General features: G+C 33.1%; 1 protein-coding gene across 2 annotated transcripts in view; it reads right to left on the reverse strand.

Moving 5' to 3' along the window:
- LOC110998778 (C-terminal-binding protein) overlaps positions 1–22513 on the reverse strand; it is a 53090-nt gene that overhangs the window by 5816 nt on the left and 24761 nt on the right. For both annotated transcript variants that reach the window (XM_022267558.2, XM_022267559.2), the window contains exons 3-6: positions 5824–5997; positions 3669–3734; positions 2538–2665; positions 7–266 (exon numbers count right to left, since the gene is read on the reverse strand). In XM_022267558.2, coding sequence (XP_022123250.1) covers positions 7–266; positions 2538–2620 — 343 coding nt within the window. In that variant the 5' untranslated portion in view covers positions 2621–2665; positions 3669–3734; positions 5824–5997. The remainder of the gene's footprint in view (positions 1–6; positions 267–2537; positions 2666–3668; positions 3735–5823; positions 5998–22513) is intronic.

The following is a 22513-nucleotide window of genomic DNA, read 5'->3' on the forward strand; positions in this document are numbered from 1 at the left end:
ACTCACCTAACTCGCCGGCAGCTTTGACATCTATATTATCAACGCCGGAGCCGATGCGCACAATGATTCTGAGCGCCTTAAACTTCTCTAGGTCCTCCTTAGTTAATATAATGGTGTGCCACATTAAGGCTCCCACCGCCTCGTTTAATACCTTCTCATGTATTTCCGAGGTGCTTTGAGCGTCGCAGAACGCAACCGTTGCGACATCTTTCAGTATTGGCATTTCGACGGTGCAGTCGCGACCGTCCAAAAGTGCCACTAGGGGCCTGGAAAGAGATAATGCTAAATAAATGAACTGCTATTGAGGATATACATATTAAATTCTAAAATTTTAAAGTATCTATTATTACGTTTTAACGCTAAAGTGGAGCGATAAGCTTTTACCGTTATATGTTATAAATAATACTTTTAACAATGTCCATTTCCTATTTATTCTATAGAACAGCTGTATCCGTAAAGTGATCGCTCACGTACAAATTATTTAAAATAAAAGCAAAATGTTCAGACACGGGCTTCCCCGATTTCATTTTTTTTTCATTTTCTGAATTGGTCTTAAATAAAAACATATCCATTGCCATATAATGACAATTTACATAATCAAATAATCACACACAACGTTCCTTCTATACTTGCACGTCGTAAGCGTATGACGCATCAATACATTTGAACAAGATCTTCACGATCATTACCATTGCAAATTAATTAAGTGGAAGGAAGTGCGCGGCATAAATTGCTATCGACCGGAGCGGAGGACGGAGAACCCTATACGGTCCATAACGTTACGAAGCAGTAATTAATGCTTATAAGAGATAGTCATACATACAACTGATACTCGAGTATCCTTTAGGGATGTAATGTTGCGTGAGATTTCAACTTGAATGTAGAATTACAGTTCTAGTGGAATGATTTTAACGACAATTTACGAATTGTGTCATTGGCTTTTGTTTAAAGTAGGCTTTAAAATAAACGTTAAGTAAATTATAATATAATAAGAAATATTTCTTATTGCAATTTAGGAATTTATCAACTATAATGGCATAAAGTAGTAAAATCATATCATGATTAATAGTATAATTTTACTGTAAACATAATTGAAATTAAAATACATTGAAAATAAGATATTGAACTAAGATTTTGGTAATAACAGTAAACGCGTTAAAAGTTAAAATATTCCCAATAAATTAAAGACTTATTAAATTTTAAATACCAAGCATTTCCTAAGTGGTAAAAATGGACACGATTATTATGTAAACTAAAACGGTCGGTCTAGTAAGCCGGATTAAGAGCGCAGTCAAGTTAGTGTAGCGCGGCCGGCGATGCGAACGGACAAAGCCGATAAAACAACCCAAGACAATACAAGTATGAATTGAACTTTATATGGTTTTAGAACTTGTTTTCCATAAGGTTACATAAACTGGATCAGGAATGTAAACATCACAATGAGATTAAAACATGCAAATAAATATTATACGTCACATATAAATTCTTTAATATAACATAATTTATATATTTCAAAAATTTACTTCAAAAAGAACATAATATCCTTGGATAGTTTGGCTCATTTAAAGAACTAGTTTTGTAATATCAATTAAAATACCACAAAGGTCTTAAACATAGCAGGGTAGGAAGTAACTGTTTACATCCGGCTCAAAAGTTGTTCTTATATCTAATAATTGTAGATTTCAAGTCAATCGATCGGCGTTGACCGTTCGCCCTTCACTTGCCCCGTTTTAATTAAAACGCGCCACCCGAACAATAATTGAAACTTTGGTACTTGAATTATTACGTTAGAAAGTTTCATAGTGGGTAGACTTTTGGCAAAATTTTGAGGGTAGACGAAAGCAGATTTGGCGTTAAGCAATAGAAAACCTTTTCGGCAAGTTTTGATGAAAAACAAATAGGATTACCACGACGAGGAAAGAATTAGTTATACAGATGGACGTGACATAACTCTATTGGCTCCAAGTTTGCGATCATGTTGTTATTGTGGAAATACTTTATTCGAAGTCAAAAGTTAATGATTGTTGACTTGTTAAAAGTGGAGAATTTGCTCCGTAATAATATAAGAAGCATCAGAGCACCTATTTCGCTCATCAGAAATTCAGAATATAAATACGATTTTCAAAACGCAATCTCCTATAACACTCTTGAAAATTATATCTTGCTTATGTATAAATATTCCTTATTAATCTAATTCATCGTAAAAATCAGCTTCGCATCATTATGTACATAAATGCTATCGTTACAGAACTATTTTTTACCGATACCGCTACTGTATTGCTTTAAATATTTGCTATGTCTGATTATATTATAACAGTAATTCATAAATAAAAACATGAGAGCGATAGGAAAATCCCATAAGTAACGTAAGACACTCAACAAAGTTTAAGTTAATATCATTTTACAACGGATTTTTATTTGGCCTGGGTAGAGGCATTTTCAGGCAAACTTTTTTTAACTATCCGAATCGGTATTTAACGGTAATATATCGATATTGTCTAACTATGACTTAATAATAGATAATAGTTTCAACTTACCTCGATTGTAGGGGTCCATTTGCAATGGGTCCCCGAATGCTATCCATGCGAGGTCTCTTTGGCAGCATCTTGCGTTTGTCCATTTAAAGCGGCAGAGCCGCTTTTTTAACTGCTTCGCAGCGCGTCACCTGGAATTGCAATAAAAACGGTCATCCCGGAATTTAAAGGAAAATTAAAATTTTAGTAGTATTTTATTGAGTAGAGAAAAGTAATAAGTAATATGAATATAGTAATAAATAATGTACTTTATTTAAAAATATGGGCCTATAATTAATTATTATATAAGTCTAGGCCTATAAGTCACGATATATATGCTAAATCCTTTAAACAAAGTTTATTGTAAAAGTGAACTCTAAGATGCCACAAGAACAATTTATATACTTATAAATATCATAAATATGTTTAAACGGTTTTCTTCTCGCCTCTCACAGTTCAGTAAGTTCAATGTTATAGGGGTATTTTGAATAGAATCAAGTTAAATCTCATTAGATACGGCAAGCGACCGCCACGTTGTCTGGCCATAACAAACCCTGGAACGAGGCCAACGAGTGCGGCTACTGGTGATAACAATCATTGATTAAACTACTTTTTAGAGTTACTAAAATGGGATAAACGGTGTGTTTTGTCCCATTGTCCGACAGGCCTGCACATTTGATTTTTCAGTAAGGTGATTTTCGTAGTTATCTACAACATTTTATCACAACAGCAACAAATGTTTAAGGATTAATCTTGATTTTAAATTTTTAGATGCTTTTAGAAAATGTTTCAAAGCCTGACGTTTGACGCGACTTTCTATACAAAACATATAATTGAAAAAAGTTATATACGTACTATTCATGAACATAAATTAAAGAAATATAAGTTGCCAACGCGATCATTTACCCAACTATAAGCAGGTACGAATTAAAAAAACAAAATATTATGTTCCAATAAAAAAAAATCTTTATTGTATAAAAAAAAATCATGACGGAATTTGTTAGACGCATTCAGAAATACATTAACCTTATAAATTAATTGATTTATATGTGTTAAACAATTTAGTGTTTCTTTAACTTTAGTAACTAAGTCAGTTGAAAATAAACTGGTACTCCTTCGTGTATACTAAGTATGAGGAAATATCAAATTACTTACAATATCAATGTCATTAGGGTTGATGTTTTGAAGCCGGTCGTGTTGATCTCGACGCGTTCATTTTACCTGAAAAATTAATAAAAATAAGCATAAGGTGAATGCAATTATTTAATAACGTTTACATAAATTTACGGAAATCTAAGCAGACAGGTGTTTTGAGCCTCAGGCGGCTTTAAGATCATAATCTAAATTCAGCATCATCAACATCTAAAATGTACTTTAAGTAATGCGTTTACTTAGTTTATAGTTAAAGTATTTATTTCTACGTGTTTAACTAATACCTTTAAAATCTAACGTAAGGATTGAAAATATAATTATATAAATGTTGGGAACTATTTATAAAGTTGAGTAATTCGAGTAAAAACCTAAGTAAAACATTTTTATAAATGAATTAAAGTATTTTTTTGATTAATTAAATATCAGTCTATATTAGAAGAAAATAACGCTATGATACTCCAACAAGTTACTCCCATTTCGTAGATAAATTTAACCTCAAGCGAAAAATAAATTCATAGGACATAGACGGCTCTAAGACGTTAAAAATAAACCATTTTTATTTTGCATTACGGAGATACCTTTGTTAATACAAGGAAATGTCGTATTGGTGCATTACGCCGCTGCGTTGCTAAGCGGCAAATTCATGTATAAATCATAAATGAGGTAATAAATTATGGGACGGTGTACGATTTTAATAGGAGAGTAAATATACCGGGTAAGGCAATTTATAATGTATTAATAAAATAAGTGTCTGGCAATACAGAAATACACACATTCTTGTTTCATCTAGATTCCTTCCAGCTGTTTATCCGCGAGTTATCTAATATAACTAATACATACATAAATTGTAATTTATGTCTATCACGCGTCACACACACATACTAATCTACTGGAGTATTAAGTTAATTTTTGTAGGTAATTGTATATCAGAATTAAATGCTCATCCCATTTATACTAGTGATATTATTTAATACTAATGCTAACTGCATCTAACTCTACTATCTAGCTAGAATAAAACTACTACGTTTTGCGTCTACTGACTACTAAAGAATTAAAAAGCGTGTCTAATTGGCCAGACGAAAGTTGCACACTGACAAAAAATTGCTTTTCAGCGTGGCTACATCGGATTTGCTCTTTCACCGTTCAATTTCAAAGGCCTTTCGTGACGTAAATAAAACGATGCGACGTAAATTGAATAAATATTTCTCTTTCGTGCGCCTTTTTCCCTATTAGCGTTCAAGTCTCGCTTGATAGGCGATTCGCCGAATCCTATTTGTAATATTGTTGTGTTCGCCTCAGCGCAATCAATTCCACCATTTATTATACTGGTGTAACATGACATAGTTATATGGTATAATATCTGTCAGCAGATAGTAATAAAAAGTACATACACCGTAAAGCCGGCGTTATATGTGTTATAATTTTTCATTATTGGAAATAGTATTTTAACTTTAGTAGTTAAGAATTCAGTATTGGGTTAAGACTAGCTAGTTGCTTCTGAAGCTTTCGATTTTGAAATACCTACACAATTCAAGTATCTTTTTTTTCAACTCTGTTTTAAACATACATTTATTGTTAATTACCGACTAGTTAAGACTCGTTATAAGAACTGAAGAATGGCCTTAAAAGTAAGACGACAGCTGGCTCACAAGCTACCTGCCGAACAAGATAAGCTTCACATTCTAACGGGTTAGGAGGCCAACGAGTCTACTTGTCGTGACTCACAACCCGTATGATGATAATACGGTAACAAGTTCTTAGTTGCTTACAACTTGTCCGCGGCTATTATTGAAAGATCCCCTATCTTTCAATACGTTCCCACAAAGTCACGATGTTTCATTGTTATTATGAGGATAACAAGTTTTACAAGAAAAGCTCAAATTTGTTATTACTAATACAACAAATTATAATAAAGTTTAATATATATATATATCTAACAATATTTTATCTATTACTACATTGCCATCTTGGAATTTTCTACTACTCTAAGAACTTGGAAGGTATCTGCTAGTATTCCATTTTTCACATGGTCCAAGATTGTGATCGTCTGGTCTGGCCTGGTGGATTATATAGAAAATATAGACGCCTATTGCGCGTCTCGAACCGCTAATAGGATGATGATCCTAATTTATTAGTAAATTATTCATTAGACGCTTACTAGTTTTGCCGAGGCGCAATCAGTCCAAGATCACCGCTCCATCGGCGCACCGGCATCTAGTTGACCGGCACAGGCGCCGCACTGGACGCACAAACACTAGTAGAGAACACTTATCACTGTTCACTTCACTAGCACTCTGACACGGTAACACAACCACTAACCACCTCACCACACCTGCAACAAAGAAAAGTCAAAATTAATATCATAGATATTACAATTAAATACGACGAGACGGGTAATTTTGAACAGTTTCAAGTCTATGACAAGACATCTATTGTTTTAGGTGTCTGAATATAACCTAAGTATGACATTTCGCTCTATTTCAGCAGTACAGTGTTCGTCACGATTAGCCAACCTTTGACCTAGTTATAGTTAGGTAGCTAAAATTTAGACGCGCATCTCACTGAACGTAGTGTACCTGTTTCAAGACGTTCTTCTAGTTTTTAGGAGTAGGAATCAGATTATGAGTGTGACATGATTTGTTAAAGTAAATGAGCAAGACAATTAATAAAATCGATCCATTTATAGACAAGAAAAGTTATGCAATACTGTTTTATACACGTGGAATATATAAAACATAAATGTAATAAATTATAAGTTATATAATCAAGAATATAAAATAAAACCGCATTCAGAAACATTTAAATCGTACGTCTATCTGGTAAATAAACATAGAAAACTGCAGTCGGCCGCCGAAGCCTTCAATAGTTTCGTTGTAGCAAAAAGCCCTTCAAGTATGCGGTGTACCCGCGCAACTTTTAATTGAGGCCGCTGATCGCATCCGAGACAAGTTACGAACTCAGACGGACGGACAAAACAATTTTACATTGTTGCTGTAATTACGCTTAAAACAATATTTGATTGTTAGCAATTGTTTAAATACAATCGCAAGTTTGTTATCTTCTGTTTTATTTATGCGAAAGCTTACAAATTATTCAGTTTTTAATTCTAGTGAAGTATTGAATTGCTGCCTCTACAACAGTAGGTACACTGCGTTCCCTAATTTTTTTTATGATTTTTAAAATATTTTCAATACATTTCAAAGAGCTTATATCAGTTAGAATTCCTTTTAAAAACAATAATTTATATCCCGTCTACAACGTTGCTTGGGATGTTACTAAGCTTCATAAGCCCTACGTAGCTCTTCCCCTGGCTGATATGCGCATTTATAGGTACTCTAACCACGATAAACGCCGCAAACAGTTCTTTTCAAAGGCTCTCGTGACCCGCTAATGCATAAATGCAGTTCCGATTAAACATTCAATTTCAATTAAGATAATATCTTTTAGATAACCATCGGCTATGAATATTGAAAACGTAATTAATAATTCGGTTTAAACAATTTCTATTTACCATATTTTAGCGTCTGTTATGATTACTGTATAATACTAACTCACGGTTATGACTATGATTCTATATAGACGTTTATTTACATTGACTAGGACAAAAATAAATTATAGGGCCTGATAACTAGATTCGATATAGTATATGTTATAAAGAGTTTATGAATATAATAGCCGGAATACGTCTACGTTACGTTATTTTTCTAAATTGTTTAGATACTACATAGTTAATTATGTGTATTTTTTATTAGTACCAAATACAACTGTCATACGTTTAATGGAGAATTGTAACTTCAATCATTCTATTTTATCTATGGTAATGTTATACATCTAGAAGGATTTGTTTACCAATTCAATAACGTAGTAAAAGTAGCTATTCTTATCCACAAATGCTGACAGTATCCATTTGAAAAGTCCCCAGATGGATTTAAATTGCGACTTATAATAATCCTAGGGAAAATCCCACGTCTCGAGATGCCAATTCTCGGATAGATAAGCGACAATGCTATTTAATTAACACGCGATACTCTTATCGGATTAAACGTCCTTTGTGAATTAATAGAAGTATCTGTAATGTCTAGGTTCCTAATTAAGTTTCATATAACACATTTTAACAAAAAAAAATACTCCATATATCTACTCGGAAGTATTTTCCATACAAACGCAACCTGGCCGACGCCGTTAATACTAGATAGTAACTCGCTCATTTTTGGTCCATGATCATGTGGTTTTGGTGCGTATAATTAATGTGCTAGACTCCGGACGAAACTCCGGAGCGTTAGTATATATGTATATAGGAAGCTTACAATTAGGCATGTGTGTAACAATACGTTTTACTTTAATTAGATTTCTTATGTCTGTGTTAATTCACGACCTTTTCCAATGAATAATCTGTCACTGTAAAATAGTTAGCTATAATCTGCTTTTACATAAAATATATTTTTCTCCTCGCTATTGGCTGTTGGCTATAAATCTTCGTGTCTGAATATTCAGTTCTCTGTTAAGGCTATTGAGGCTGTACATTTTTTCAATGGCCATCAGTATCGCAGTAGGGCGCTCACAACTCGTTACGGAGGTCGTTGTACTATCGATTGCGCGACCCCAACTCGACATCTTCGGTAGCCAATATCTACTTTTCGCTGACGTGGTTCAGTTTATTCGTTTATAATCTTACTGCTTCTTTGGACTCTTGATAAATTAGTGACGATAAAAGCAATTGCACTAAATGGCAAAATATAAATCTCTCCTTTACGTGTAATTGTTTACTGTTTAGTGTGATTTTTTAACACCTATTTAATTTTTTAACGAATCGATGCAATTTGAATAAAAAAGCATTTATGTATACTGGACGCCTTTCATTTTTCCAAATATTCATGTTGCTGGTATCCGTTAAGCCTTTTCAGAAAAATAAATATTTTCCAATTACTATCAACATTGCACATTTCATGCCACACGAAGCCGTCGTGTTCGCATAGCGGTATGGTGTAAATCAAATTTTCTTATGCAGCCTGCGTTCATATAGCGACTGGCAAAATGCCACGTCAGCTATTGTCTTCGCGCGCGGTAACTGGGCCACAACGAGACGCGACTAACCTGATAATTCGGCGCTCAAAAGTTTTTCTAGGATATAATTTTTACTACTGGAGAAGCATGAAAGTAATAAATAATATAGGTAATCTTGTTTCTGTTTATAAAGTTTTTTCTAAACGCCTCGTTTTTTAAATATTTTCTAAGAAATAGAGTAATACATAACTCGGTATAATTCGAACAAATTAGACAACAATCCTCGTCTTAGAACTTCGAAGAGGAGTAAGAGACGAAGGGAGGAGGGGTTCGACGAAGTTATAATGGAATTCACAAGCAATAAAACTTCCCTTTCGTGCACAGAATAGGGCTGCTCTCCCGCCGTATGTTAATTTGATACCATTCACATAGATTTAAATTGCTACATCGATAGGGGCAGGCACTTGACACATTTTTGTGCTTCTCCGACTCTTGTATTTAATTCGATTTTTATTCCGTTTTTATTTTCGTACGTATTCGCAGTTTCTAACAGCATTTTATGTAAACCATTGTAAATAACATTTATATTTGGCCTATACACATCTGGTTTGAGTGTTAAAATATAAAAGGTTTCATTTTATTCTAAACTTACAGTATATTATTTAAGTTTCCTTTACGCCTCGTTGTAACTCCGTGTTCACAATAACGGATAAACTTTTTCATAAGCATGACATAGTTGAAAAGTAATAACAAACAATAGTAGGTTTGGCCCCATCCCTGTAAGTTGGCGAGTTGGGAGTTATGAAAGGTAGCGGTGCGGCGCAGAGGAACGAAACTTTGACAAAGACAGACTAACTTCCATTAAATCTTTTGCAACAAACTTTCGCGTCACCGCCGCTGCCTTCTGTCTGTTACGAGCGCAAGTTTTCGAGTTCAACAATATCTTGCAAAATTATTGATGACGCAAACCTTAATCACACATAAAAGAAAATATACAACTAGTCACGCTTCTATAACAACAACAAATTCGCTTTCTTTTTCGTCGAACTAAGATATAAGATAGCTTTTTTGTCCACATAAGAGTTCGACGTTATATGCCATTTAGCCTATACAATAATTATGGCTAATAAATAATATGAATTTTCTACAATACTATAAGTATGCAGATTCAGTAACGAGGTGATTTTTAATTAACCTACAATACGCAATACGCAAAACTGACACCTTATGCGATAATATTCTCGTACATGTTCGAAGTTCTTTCTATACAAATACGGTTATACATGTATATATCGATGACACTTCACGATATTGCGTCAAGACTGAACAACCATGATTAAAAAAATGAATTTATCAATTTTGAATGTATAGAAGATCCGCAAGATAATGTCATTACAATGATGTATACGATCAACAAACGCTTACGTGTCGAAAACTTGTTTATGAAGACGCATGTATTTTTCCAAGTTTATTCACACCGAGGATTTTCAACTTACTAGTTTCCAACTTTCTTGTTGGCATCTAACTTTGGCCGAAGTTTTTGCTAAGAGATTTGTTTAGGGGCATACGTGCGCAGGTACATTTCTGAATTTCTTCAGCCTTACAAGTTTTCGTAAGGCGTTAATTGAGTTTTCATGTTAATTGAAAATCTCCGCTTTGAAAGATCATATTTTCTGTAATAGAAAAACTAATAAAAAATCACATTTGGGCAACCATGATACTAAGATATTTTCATTAAATTTATTTGAAGTTTAATGTTTTGCCAGAGGGATCTGACCCAAATTCCACAATCATTAAGTGTCCCAAAGTTTTGCACTGAAAAAGTAAACAAAACTTAATGCCAAAAAATCTTACATTTTTTGGCATTCTATCTGGTGCAATAAGTGATAATAAGATGAATGAAGCCATGTTATGATAATTGTCATATCATGCTACGTTATATACCTAGACATAGCTTTGGTCGCTAGTACAAAAAAGTTGATGTAACATTATGTATACGAACAAATAATTGTTGACGGCAAACATGAAACACACCAACATAAATATAATGTAATTCTTATCAGTTATGGAGAGATATTTATCATGTACTAGATCGATGTCGGCTTTGTTGCTTTCCAGAGAAACGGATATTTGTGACGTATCATTTGATTACATTCATATAGTTGATATTGATAGATAATAAAAGTCACAGATTGGTCTTTGTTATAAAATAATATTTTATACACTTTTCAATCATCGATATACAAAATCAAATATACTTATCTAATTTTAAAATCTGGTAAAAATCAGGTTAGAAAACTAAATGTAATAAAAATATGAGTTCTGCTACAGAAGTTTTTATTGAAGCAGCGCTGTATATAAAATAATAAAAGAAGAAGAAAATCCACCTACTTAAAACACCACTTAAAATAGAAACCTGTTTAAATTTAGCAATTTGTGTGTTTATTTGTTGAAGGTAATGCCAATGACAGGACTGCATTATAATAGACGTGTTTCATCGAAGTCAGATTTCAAGGAGCTACCATTTTTCCACATGGTAAAAATAAATTACTGCAAAGGTATAAAAATTACAAGCGTAAAGAAGTTATATTTGTTTCAATTGGCGGGATCAATGCGAAATGATTGATTTAACATACTTATCTTATTCAAATATTTCAATTGAAGTTGCGAGTTTCCATTTGGAATGGAGTAATTTGGTTTTACCTAAGAAATATTCCTGTTTGTGAACGCTTTATCGGAAGCAATTTGTTAACGACAAGATAAAGTAAAAATATTGTAAACTTTACGAGTAAATTATATACGACATCGAATACAAACTGGATAAACTCCAGACACCATTTTGTCACATTAATTAAAGTTAATGCTTATGAAGGGCAGTTTCACTTGATATCAGGACAGAACCAGTCTATTTATATCTAAATATTTAATCAATTAAGTTAGATATCATCAAACTCACTAATAAGACTAACAAATAAGCTACTAGTAAAAACTCGCCGTCATAATATTTGCGAGCACGGGTAAAGTTGTTTTTGAAGGATAACTCCCTGCAAAGTTCTCTGATAAAGTTGTTGAGTTGGTTACAAACTTTCCACCTACCTCGCTCATCCTTCTACTACTTATTATGAACAATATTACAGTTGACCCGTTAGGCGAGTGTTAATAAGCAAAAATAGCGTTGATAATTATTTTTAACGGTTGTCAAACGACCGTAAACACTTTTGTAACTGCAAAGCATTTGCAGTGACATCATTATATACTAAGTTTCCAATTTTTTATTACTCTGAAAAAATGTATTAGAAAGGAAATTGCTTGAATACCGAGGGATCCAACACGGCTGCAGGAGCATGTTGAACCGCGCTTTATTCCAAAAATTGTTACGCCATGGTTATAAGAATATTTAATCACCTTCCTAGAAGTTATAAATCGCTGCCATGTAATGTTTTCAAGGGCAAAGTGATTAGGTTTTTAAAGTCAAGGTGTTTTATAGCTTGGGCATAATTATAAATAGCTTGACTTATTATGATGACTGATGTTCTTATTGTACGACTTAATTAAAACTAATATATCATTTGCATACCCTATATTTGTGTGGATTTTTAATATTGATCGGTATAAATGCAGTATGGTACATTTCTTGCAAATAAATGATTTATTATTATTATTAATGCCTTTAGTATCCGCTAGTCCCTAAACATTCTATACAAGCGAATAACTTTCTCATAACTCTGTACATTAGCAATGATCCTATTAATCGCAATGCGAGTGTTGCTTAGCAATGAATGCACTGTATCTCTGCAATACTAAAATTAATATATAAACAAATTTAAAAAATATCTACTCGATTGCCTCAGAAATCCGTTCTTTCGGCCATCTTTGCTAACAATTACGATTTCGCAGAATACCCCACAAAGCCTTCATTGGAGCTGTCTAATGTGATTTGGTGATCGACTGGCCCAGCCGGGCCAAATAGCCATTTTGTGCGGGTTATGTTACATTTACCTCTTAACCTAAACCTGTGGACGTTTATTTTAATGTCATTGCGGATAAATTTATCGACAACCCGTTATTATTACCTCGAAAACTAAGATAAGCCTCTTTAATACTAATAATTAATTTTCCATTATCCTTTCCGTGACACTTTGAAAATAGATGAAGGTGACAAAACATTGCTTAAGTAATTGAGGGTTTAGTACATCATTATAGATATAAAGTAAGTTGATTGCGAATATAAGCATTCAGAATTAGATTAATAAGTCCTGAGTAAATAGGTGACGATGTAGTAAATGAATTATTAAAATATATTGTTTATTTAATTAAAATTACGGCTTTCTGCATATTAATATGGTAAATTCTGTCCCATAATTGTTATTGTTGCAAAAGTATGAACAAATACTTATTTTAATTTGTACAGTCGCGAGAAATATACAAATTGGAGTTAATTAGACGGTTCTTTGGAGACAAAGAAAGCGTCTGTCACAACAATAAAGCAACAAACAACATAAAGGAACAAAATATTCATAAATGTCGTCAACAGAACTCGCGTTGTTAGTACAATCGATAGAAAACTTATTATTAAGTGTCAGTTGAGGTCAATATCTTAAAATAGGCTAGGGGAGACTTAGTCACCCAGTACTATCCTATTTGAACTTAATAATTATGTACCGATTCGCCAGCGTAAACATTGCAAAGGCACTCTCTATAGCAGTGATACGAGAATTATAAAACATCTAAATTTTATATAAATTTATTATAATTAAAAATTATCAGCGAAAAATAGCTAGTTTAACAATGCCCAATTCGTAGTATATCAGTGTCTTCAATTGTAGATTCTTTGTAATTATATCAGTTAGCTGCCATCAAATAAAATGTTGCACACTTATCGCAGAATAAAAAAGCTACGATATGTTTAAGCCATTACCATAACTAGTATCACATACAAGCAAGTGCGAAAACTCAAACAATATTTTGTTTTAAGATTTTATTTACTATACTCTATATGTTAACAAAAAACAAGAAGCGCAAGATTTTCTTCACCGTACGAGTGTTAGATGTGCACATAGACATTGAAGTCCATGGTGCACAGTCTGGTTTTGAACCAATGAGATTAGGGATAAGAGTCGCACGCTGCAGTCTTTGGGCCAACACTGTTCATTTTCGTTATACTTAGTTATTGAATAATGTACCAAAAATGTCTAGACTCCTGACTACGAAATAAGATTATATAATTTCCCTGGTGAACTGGATTTCAGAACTTGATCTAATCTCATCATAATTTAATCACAGCTTGCACTTTCTGCCTTGCTATTTAATATAAACATCTCTTGGAATTATGTACTATTAATTCTCACGCTCCTTAAGATAATGATGAATAGAACTTTAAGCTAAAATACGAAAGCGTCAAGTTTATAGCCCACTGCCGAATATTCTGATAAGATAATAAAAAGCTCCATTGTTAGGTCGTATCAAAAAAAGCTCTAGTGGTCATCAAGGCTAATCGACTTAGAAGAAAATGATTTATGTTGGCGAGTGTAACAATGCCATTTGATAATAAATTTTGTACGCTAGTGTACAGTGTCGAGGTCGGTAAGAACAGAAAGTACAACTGTCTGTCGCGAGTCGCGCAAGTGGGGCAAAGCTTGGTGCGGAGGCGGGCGTTCGATCGCGGGGACGCGCTCCGGTCGTTTACCTCGGCCGGACCGAGCGCCGCCGTGAGTACACTACCACCTCAAACGATACGACTACGACATTTTGAAAACCTTAGAATTAGTTCTACTTCGGTAAAAAGTACTCAGGGAAACTTTCAAAAAACAAAACATATTCAAAAATCAATCTTTAGCATCAAAATTTCTACGTTTTACAATGCAATACGGTACAGTAATAAAATTAGTCGAATCAAATAAATTACATGATTTAAATATCACTTTATATCAATCTACAAGATTTGTAAACAAAATAAGATTATTTGATTAAAAGTAACGACCCCGGAAATGAGAGACAGGGGATTCCGTAACAAGATTTTAATGCTATTTAATTAAAGCTTAATATGACTTCCGTGTAGAAAATTTATCAAGTCTAAATAATATTTTTCATTACCACATCAACTTCGTCTCCTTAAATGCAATCTAATGATAGATAATTATAAGCACAAATATGTGCTGATAATAAAGTTAAAGCCCTGTCTATATTGTATATCGTGACAAGTAAAGGATATCATAGCAAAGTTAAAAAGCGTTCATTACTTTCTGAACCGTTTTGAAGATGGCCGCCACCAGTGTCATCGATAACTTATTTAATTAAATTTTTATTCTTAGTGATTAATGAAAATCCTGTTTTTGATCTCAATAATTATGTACTCATGGATTTATAACCAATTAAATAAGCATTGTTTCCTGCATTTCATGAAAAGTCAAGGAAAGAACTTCTTGGAACAGGTAACGCCCGCTTTTCGCACTTAAGTTTACATCGGTTGCCAAGTCATATATGCCGAATATATATTTTAGTATGTGTAATGTATTTTGAGGCAATAAATTAAGTTCCTCCACGCATCAACGCGGCAGGTGTGACACGACGCCATTAACACGTGTCAGAAACGTGTCGCCTTATATCAAATACTTAGCTGCTATTTGCACATACACTCTGTTACGCCAAAACTAATTTGTAAGATAATAAAATTAAGAAAATTCTTACTCCCTTAATTGAAGTCTTCTCATAGCTTTATGTTGATTAAATAAGGATTTTAAGTGTAAAAAATCTGATTTTTAGATGAATATCGGGAAGGACTGCATCATTTGAGTTGTCAGAAATTTTAGCGATGTGAATCTGTCTATTAAAAGTCGGTAAATGCAAAATGTGTTAATAACTATATAATAAACTTATATTTTTCGATTATTCTGTAATTCCTTATTATATTCTCATACAATAAAATAAAATAATAATTAGTTAATGGTAAGGTAAGGACAAGATATAAAACCGACAATTAACATGCAATAAACCGTTTAAATCATTTAACTACAAAATACGTTGTGACTAGCATATAATTAAAAACTTTTAAGACAAAGCAATATTCGCACATGTGTCTATTACCGCTTCACGACTTGAACGACGTATCGAATGGGTACATTGAACCTAATCATTGTCTAGGCATTAAAAGTTAGAGCAACGTACTAAGTTCTCTTTTCAAGTTTTCAAAGTGTAAAAAATGATTTGTATAGTTGTTAGTGACGTCACGCAATTGTATTTTCTTTTCCACTTCTCACGGGTGACGAATGACGTGTGAAACGAACAAAACATTATGTCGATTTAGTATAAATTATGTGAGCTCTTTTAGCGTTTCGTTCCTACTTCCCCTTCCAGTAGGACACTTAACAATAATATGGCTCATAAAAAGTTTATTTACTTTGTGTTGAACGAAGTAAATTTGTAATTGGCATGCGGAGACTTGATGTTACTTGTTATTTTATTTCCATTGCTAATGTTTCTTTGTTTTAGTGGACATTAAAACCTATAAACATAGTTTTTCGTTTATATGGAAATTACCTATTTCAATATTATAAAATCATTTTCCATACATAGATACAGTGGAAATTTTTCACCACACGCGAGTGAGCGCGCGCTATGTTTTACAAGTAAAATTGTAAGCGGCAGTGTTGTATACGTTATAGTCACTCATCGCTAGCTGGTGTTTTTCCAATCAATATTTGGATCAGCACGCACGAGTAGATTCCATTGTTTATCTGTCACCCTCCGGCGTTTCGTGCTTGGGGTTACAACTTGCAAAACCGGTTACTTGCCCCAAAAACTTATACGATTAAGTATATATATTTATGATCCTACACATCCTGAGTAGTAACTTGTTATACGTATATTATTTGCACAAATATTATATCGTCATGCGTCACGCCCAAATGCGCCTGTCGTTTTGGGGTGTACACGTCATGTGCCGATTAGTAATAGTCTATATTATCCTACTATGTCTGAAAACGGATGGTTCAACCAAAATCACTGCCTAAGCGTATCTTGAAAGCGTATAGGTAGGTACAGTTAAACATACAAACTGAACAAACAGTCAGTTAGCGACACACTTCGCAGCGACAATACAATGGTAAGTTCCCTTCCACACAATAGTCCGAGAGCAGTGCTTTGTCTTAGGGATTCTCAGACAAAGTATATTTATATAGCTACATTCATTTCATTTTGCTCCTATATTTTAGACAAACATGTATTTGTCATATGAAAATACTGAGTCAACAAATAAAGCTGTATTTTCTTCTTTAAAAACAGAATTTCATAGGTTCCGTCTTTAAAAATATATTTTTACTTAAGCATCTTACATACAAAACTTATTTAATCCGTAAGCACACGGGTCTAAAACATAGAAGTGTTTTCACATTCACACATTGCCAGTGGCTGGAGTGCTGAATTTCATTCAGTACTCACTCACTCACGGATCAGTTCAAAGTCCGATGTTCCATTTCTCAGCTGTGGGGTCACTCACACTAACCGCAAACTATGTACCAACTTTCCTATGGCAACTTCGCAGTCTCTAAAGATGTCTAATTATAAATTGCAGTGCTCTTCTAAAATAGAAACGGCAAGGAAAGGCACGGTCATAATTATAGCGAACTAGTTATGGTGCGCGTCCTTACGCCTGGGCGGAATCAAATAAGAATATAGTGTTTCTAAGGTCTCATTAGAATTATAAGCCGCAGTAAATTAAGAGTTTAATTTTAGTTTTGACGTACCGATTAATTAATAGTTTATGAGCCAGACACAGAAATCTACCTTCTTGGTTTTCTAGGTTAAAATAGCTAAGATACATAAACAATAGTTGACTTCTGACTCGCAAAGTGTCCTTATTGAAATTATTTATGTTATTAGCTGCTTTTTCCCTTAAATCGTGATAAACGCATACGTATAATTCAAAGGGTACAATCGCAGATGCTATCGTTGCATCGATACAAGCCTGAGGTCATACGGAGGTCAAGTCTTATAGTATATTCACCCTTGCGAGATCTAATCCGGGTACAAATCTTAGTGAATACCACAAGGGACCGGTACTCGGGTTCGGATTAATTATGATTTATGAGATAATGAAATATCACTACAAATAAAATCTGAAGAATTGTAATAAATCCTAGCTGAAGTTTTAATTTACAAGTTTGATTTATCCGGTATTTATGTAAAAGTATATAAAATACATGTAAACTTTACCAATATGTATTAGGAACATAGCAAAAGAGCTACTTGTAATTGAAAATTGGAAAGTCAAAGTTACCTAAACTTCATTGTATGTGAAATTGTTCAGGAATAGCTTGGCTTCAAACGCATAGTAGTAACAAAAGATATTGTGAAAGTATGCAGCGGAGCGCATCGGGCCAGAGGTCAATGGTAGCTAGAGGTTATAGCTTGAATTTTATGCAACTATCCTTATTATATTAATCTTTCCTATTGCTAAATATATATAAAGAAGAAAATATTTATATAGAAATTGAAATGTTTATTAAGTTTAAAAAGACTTACTTTACAAGTTGGCAATACTTAAATTAGACTAACTAATAACCAATCAATTTTATATTTCTAAATCTTAATTATTTAACTAATGTCAAAAATAACGAGACACGCACGGATTGCAGTTTAATTAATTAGTTAGCAGTATTACTGTTGAAATACCTGCATAACATACAATATTGGTTAAAATTAACGACAAACGTGAATTTCCACTAATTAACCTAAACATCCAAAAACGACGCTACCAATTACACTTTTACTAATTATCGCTATCATTTGTAAAAACCAAATTTAGATCTATGAGACAGCAAATTAAAATTAAAAGTGGAATCTAGAATAAGCGCTATTAAACTTACCAAAAAATTTATATTTTCACATATTTTTCTTTAATGTACTTTTTAGTTGCCGCACGTTAAAATTACCCTACAAGGCAGCATTGTAAAGGCACCTAGCATGTATAAAACGATGCTTTACTAAAGACTTGAAACCGAGCGGTCTTAACTACATTTCCCGAGCGACTTGAATTTTAATGGATTAGATGCGATGCGGTTAACGTTATAGTTGAGTATCGCTTATAACTCGGGGCTTTTAAAACAGTACAGGGTCACTTTATGCATTACACGTACAGAGCATCATATCGGATAATAATTGACATTTACTTTATCTCCGAATTCCAATAAATAATACGTTTCATTCTCTTTAAAGTTCATTTGAAGTCCGATTGTCCTCTACAATGGATGTATTAGTAGTCGAGGGAAAATTTAAAACGCATGTAAAGGCAATTAAATACTTTAGAGGGTTTTGCACTAGTAATCAGTGGTAGTTGCTACGACCCGTATTTTCCATTCAAAATACATTTGATTATTATTATAAAAATCAACAAGATTTAGTAATATATCAAGAAAAGTTTGTTTTATATGACCCCTAATGGGTCTCTTTTGAAATAGATATTAATTAAAGTTCTGGATTGTAGTGCAAAACATAACAAAGCCAAACAAATCAGCACACGGTCGAATAAATAACGTCCGATGTGTCCATTAGTGCATAATATTGTACAATTGACACCATTTAACATCATATCATCTTTACCAGTAGCATAGCTTCACGGCCTTGGCTACACTTTACTACTATTCCGTACTTCCAGTACTAAGTAAACACATACATACATATATATTTTGTACTATTTTTTAGTACATTTCTTCTAATGGACAATATTGATAACATACTAGCTAAAAAAATATAACTTCAATCAATAACGATATCATTTCTTTATTGTTATCGTAATATCAATATCGACGATGGCATGTGCACTCATAACATGACGTAGGCAGATTAATGAATTAATAATACATACCGTTATAAACAGATAATGCAGTATGTATATAATGTTCATCAAAGGATATTACAAAAAATAAACCATACCATACACCGTTAATGTATAAATTGTTATATTATATATATATTAGAGATCAATCTCTGCAAAAAAAATGGCACAGAAACCTGAATTCAGAACACGAGACGAATACCATGAGTAAATATTATTATTATTAACTAAATATTACTACTAATTATATACATATATGTAAAATGAACGTAGGTTATATTAAAGCGACGTGGATTCGAATCAGATTCCGTTTATACTCTTTACTATCAGAGATACTTTTTACTTAAAGTGTGTATGTGTATTATAAAGGTTTTTAGGTTCAATGTCATATCATCCGCGTCGCCAGATCAACCGCTAGGATTCAGTACAAGTTTTAACAGAGCAAATGCACAAACTTGTCCCAACTCAACTCACAACAGCTAAGTTAAGTTGATCGATGGGGCGAAACTTGAACAATGCCTAGTTTAATTTCAGACTAGATTTGGACAAGCCGACGCTCGAGCGCGTGATAACTAAAATATCAACACTAAGACGATAAAAACTTTATCAATCGAAAATGATCTGGTTTGTCATATTATATATTTATATATATAACTCATTTAAGGCTAAAAATAAGTCGATCATTATGTATAATACTAAAAATATTAATAAATTTAAGTTAAGTCATCAAAACGTGGTTAAATGTTTAATAAATAGATACTAACAAGAACTTAAACATTTACAGAAACATTAAAATAACGTAAATATGTGAATTCTGTAAACCTATAAACCTATCTACACTAAGATTTAACAAACAATTGTTTTACTGGTTTTAATAATATTAAATATCGCATTGGTATATCTGCAAAAAGCATAACGCTTTATATATAAAGTTACGTTGACTCAACGAGCATGGATAAAGGCAATTAGGACCTCAAAGGCTATATTGAATTACAAAACAAAAAAATTCATCGCCGATGCCGCATAAGTTCTCGGTAGCGGATGAGTGAATGTCGTAAAACAGGTAAAACTTCCTTTAAGCGGACGATCAATGACTAATATATGCGTATGCATAAACATAAGTCTATGTAGGTGTAAAGACTACCTCCAACATCTTAACATAATATGCAGTAGTCATTTAGTAACGCGATGATTATTTGATTTTGAAACAGAATATGTATAAAATCTAAGGATATTACTGTCAAAAAACTCGAAGGTGAATACTTATAATTTAAAAACAGTTATTGTACAGTTTGGTATTTTAAAAAAATTTATGAAAGGACCTTTACTTAAGAAAATTAGTCGTACATATTCGTTGATGACCGAAAACGGTGTGGAAATAGAACTGTTAATTGGAGAAGGGTGTGTAGGGGAAATGGAAGTCACTTATGTTAAACCAATTTGTGATACGTGTTTACTGTTTTATTAAACGCCATGAGACATATGGTAAAATTAACAAAGACATTTTGGGTAAGTTTTGTAGGTTAACAACGCCCCTTAATATGATTGTCTTTAATTATCAATTTATATTGGCGATAACACTTTTTAGGAATCCTGAACCTGGAAACCTAATTATATCAATCAACTTGTATTTAAAATTGGCGTTTTCCCGTAAAACTTCGGATATTATTTTATATACAGCATTTTAAATATGAGACAAACTATAAAATATATGCATAAGTCTCGGGCTATTAAATCACTTCTCGAAACAAACGCAAACGTTCGAGTTGCGGCATAAGTAATAAATAAACTGCGACATAGCGCTAAAAGTGACATAGAAACATTAATAGCCACTTTGAAGATAAAACTTGAGCCAACAACAAACAAAACAAAAATAAACATAGTGGATAAATAAAGCTGAACACTAAGTACATATGTACTGAGAAAAAACTCGGTCAGTAAATACGAAATACGCAGCGCAAACGTAATGTTGTAGATATGTTTTTCCGATAGCTTTGAGAGTATTTTTCACAAGTCCGGTAGAAATATAAGAAGAAATCATTTGCGGCACTCCATTTTACTTTCCGAGTCCATGAGCACGTCTCAACAACGGCTCATACTTATCTCAACTAAGCAAAATATGTACCTATCCAAAGGCGTTAAGGTAGAAAGTCGGTCGATTGCGCTTTTCTCGTGCGGTTGAATATCAAGGGCTGTTGGCGAAGCCTCCAGCATTTTCCTGTTAAACGTGTCTCCTACGGGCTACGAAATAAAAATATCTATAGGGCTGATAGTGTTGCAGTTTAATATATACAATTTACACACAAAATCTTACAAATGCGAGTCACTAACATCCTTATACACCAATTCTACATTTTTATACACCATATCGTGTTTCTCATTAACACACTTTAACTTCGTTGTGTTGTGTGAATATATTTTCACAATATACTGTTCTTCAAAACATTCGTTCCCATATGTTACTTTGCATAAAAAGCTCTATTAGAGTAGAGTAGCAATATTTTATTAGAGTATAGTAATTATAGGAAGTTATGATTAATTATTGTGTAACAACCCTACATTCCGTTGGCAACAAACGTGAATCGTGGCATAAGGGCAAGTCTTCCCCTATACATAAATAATATTACGCGATACATTTTATAGGAGACACGTGTTTACTTCATCATACATATTTCTTGAGATACTTTGCTATATGGAGGCAGGCACACTTTAGTGCTGTGTTTAGCATTTATAGCAGATAATATTAAACACACATGTGCCGGTGCCGATGGTATTAGTGATAACAACACAATATACTTAGGTAGTTTACAAATAATACTTTCGCATAATATAAAAAATATTCCTTGCAAACGTTACATTTCATGGATTTAAGTCTAAGCTTGTAAATAATCCAAATATAGTATTAAACATATCCAAAATAACACCCGTGATAAATTCGGTCTCTATTGACCTATATCTTAACCTCTATTTAGGTCACTAGAGAAAGATATAAATGATCCGACTCAAAATCGTT

This window comes from Pieris rapae, chromosome 11 (genome assembly GCF_905147795.1).
Source record: "Pieris rapae chromosome 11, ilPieRapa1.1, whole genome shotgun sequence".
Lineage (NCBI taxonomy): Eukaryota > Metazoa > Arthropoda > Insecta > Lepidoptera > Pieridae > Pieris > Pieris rapae.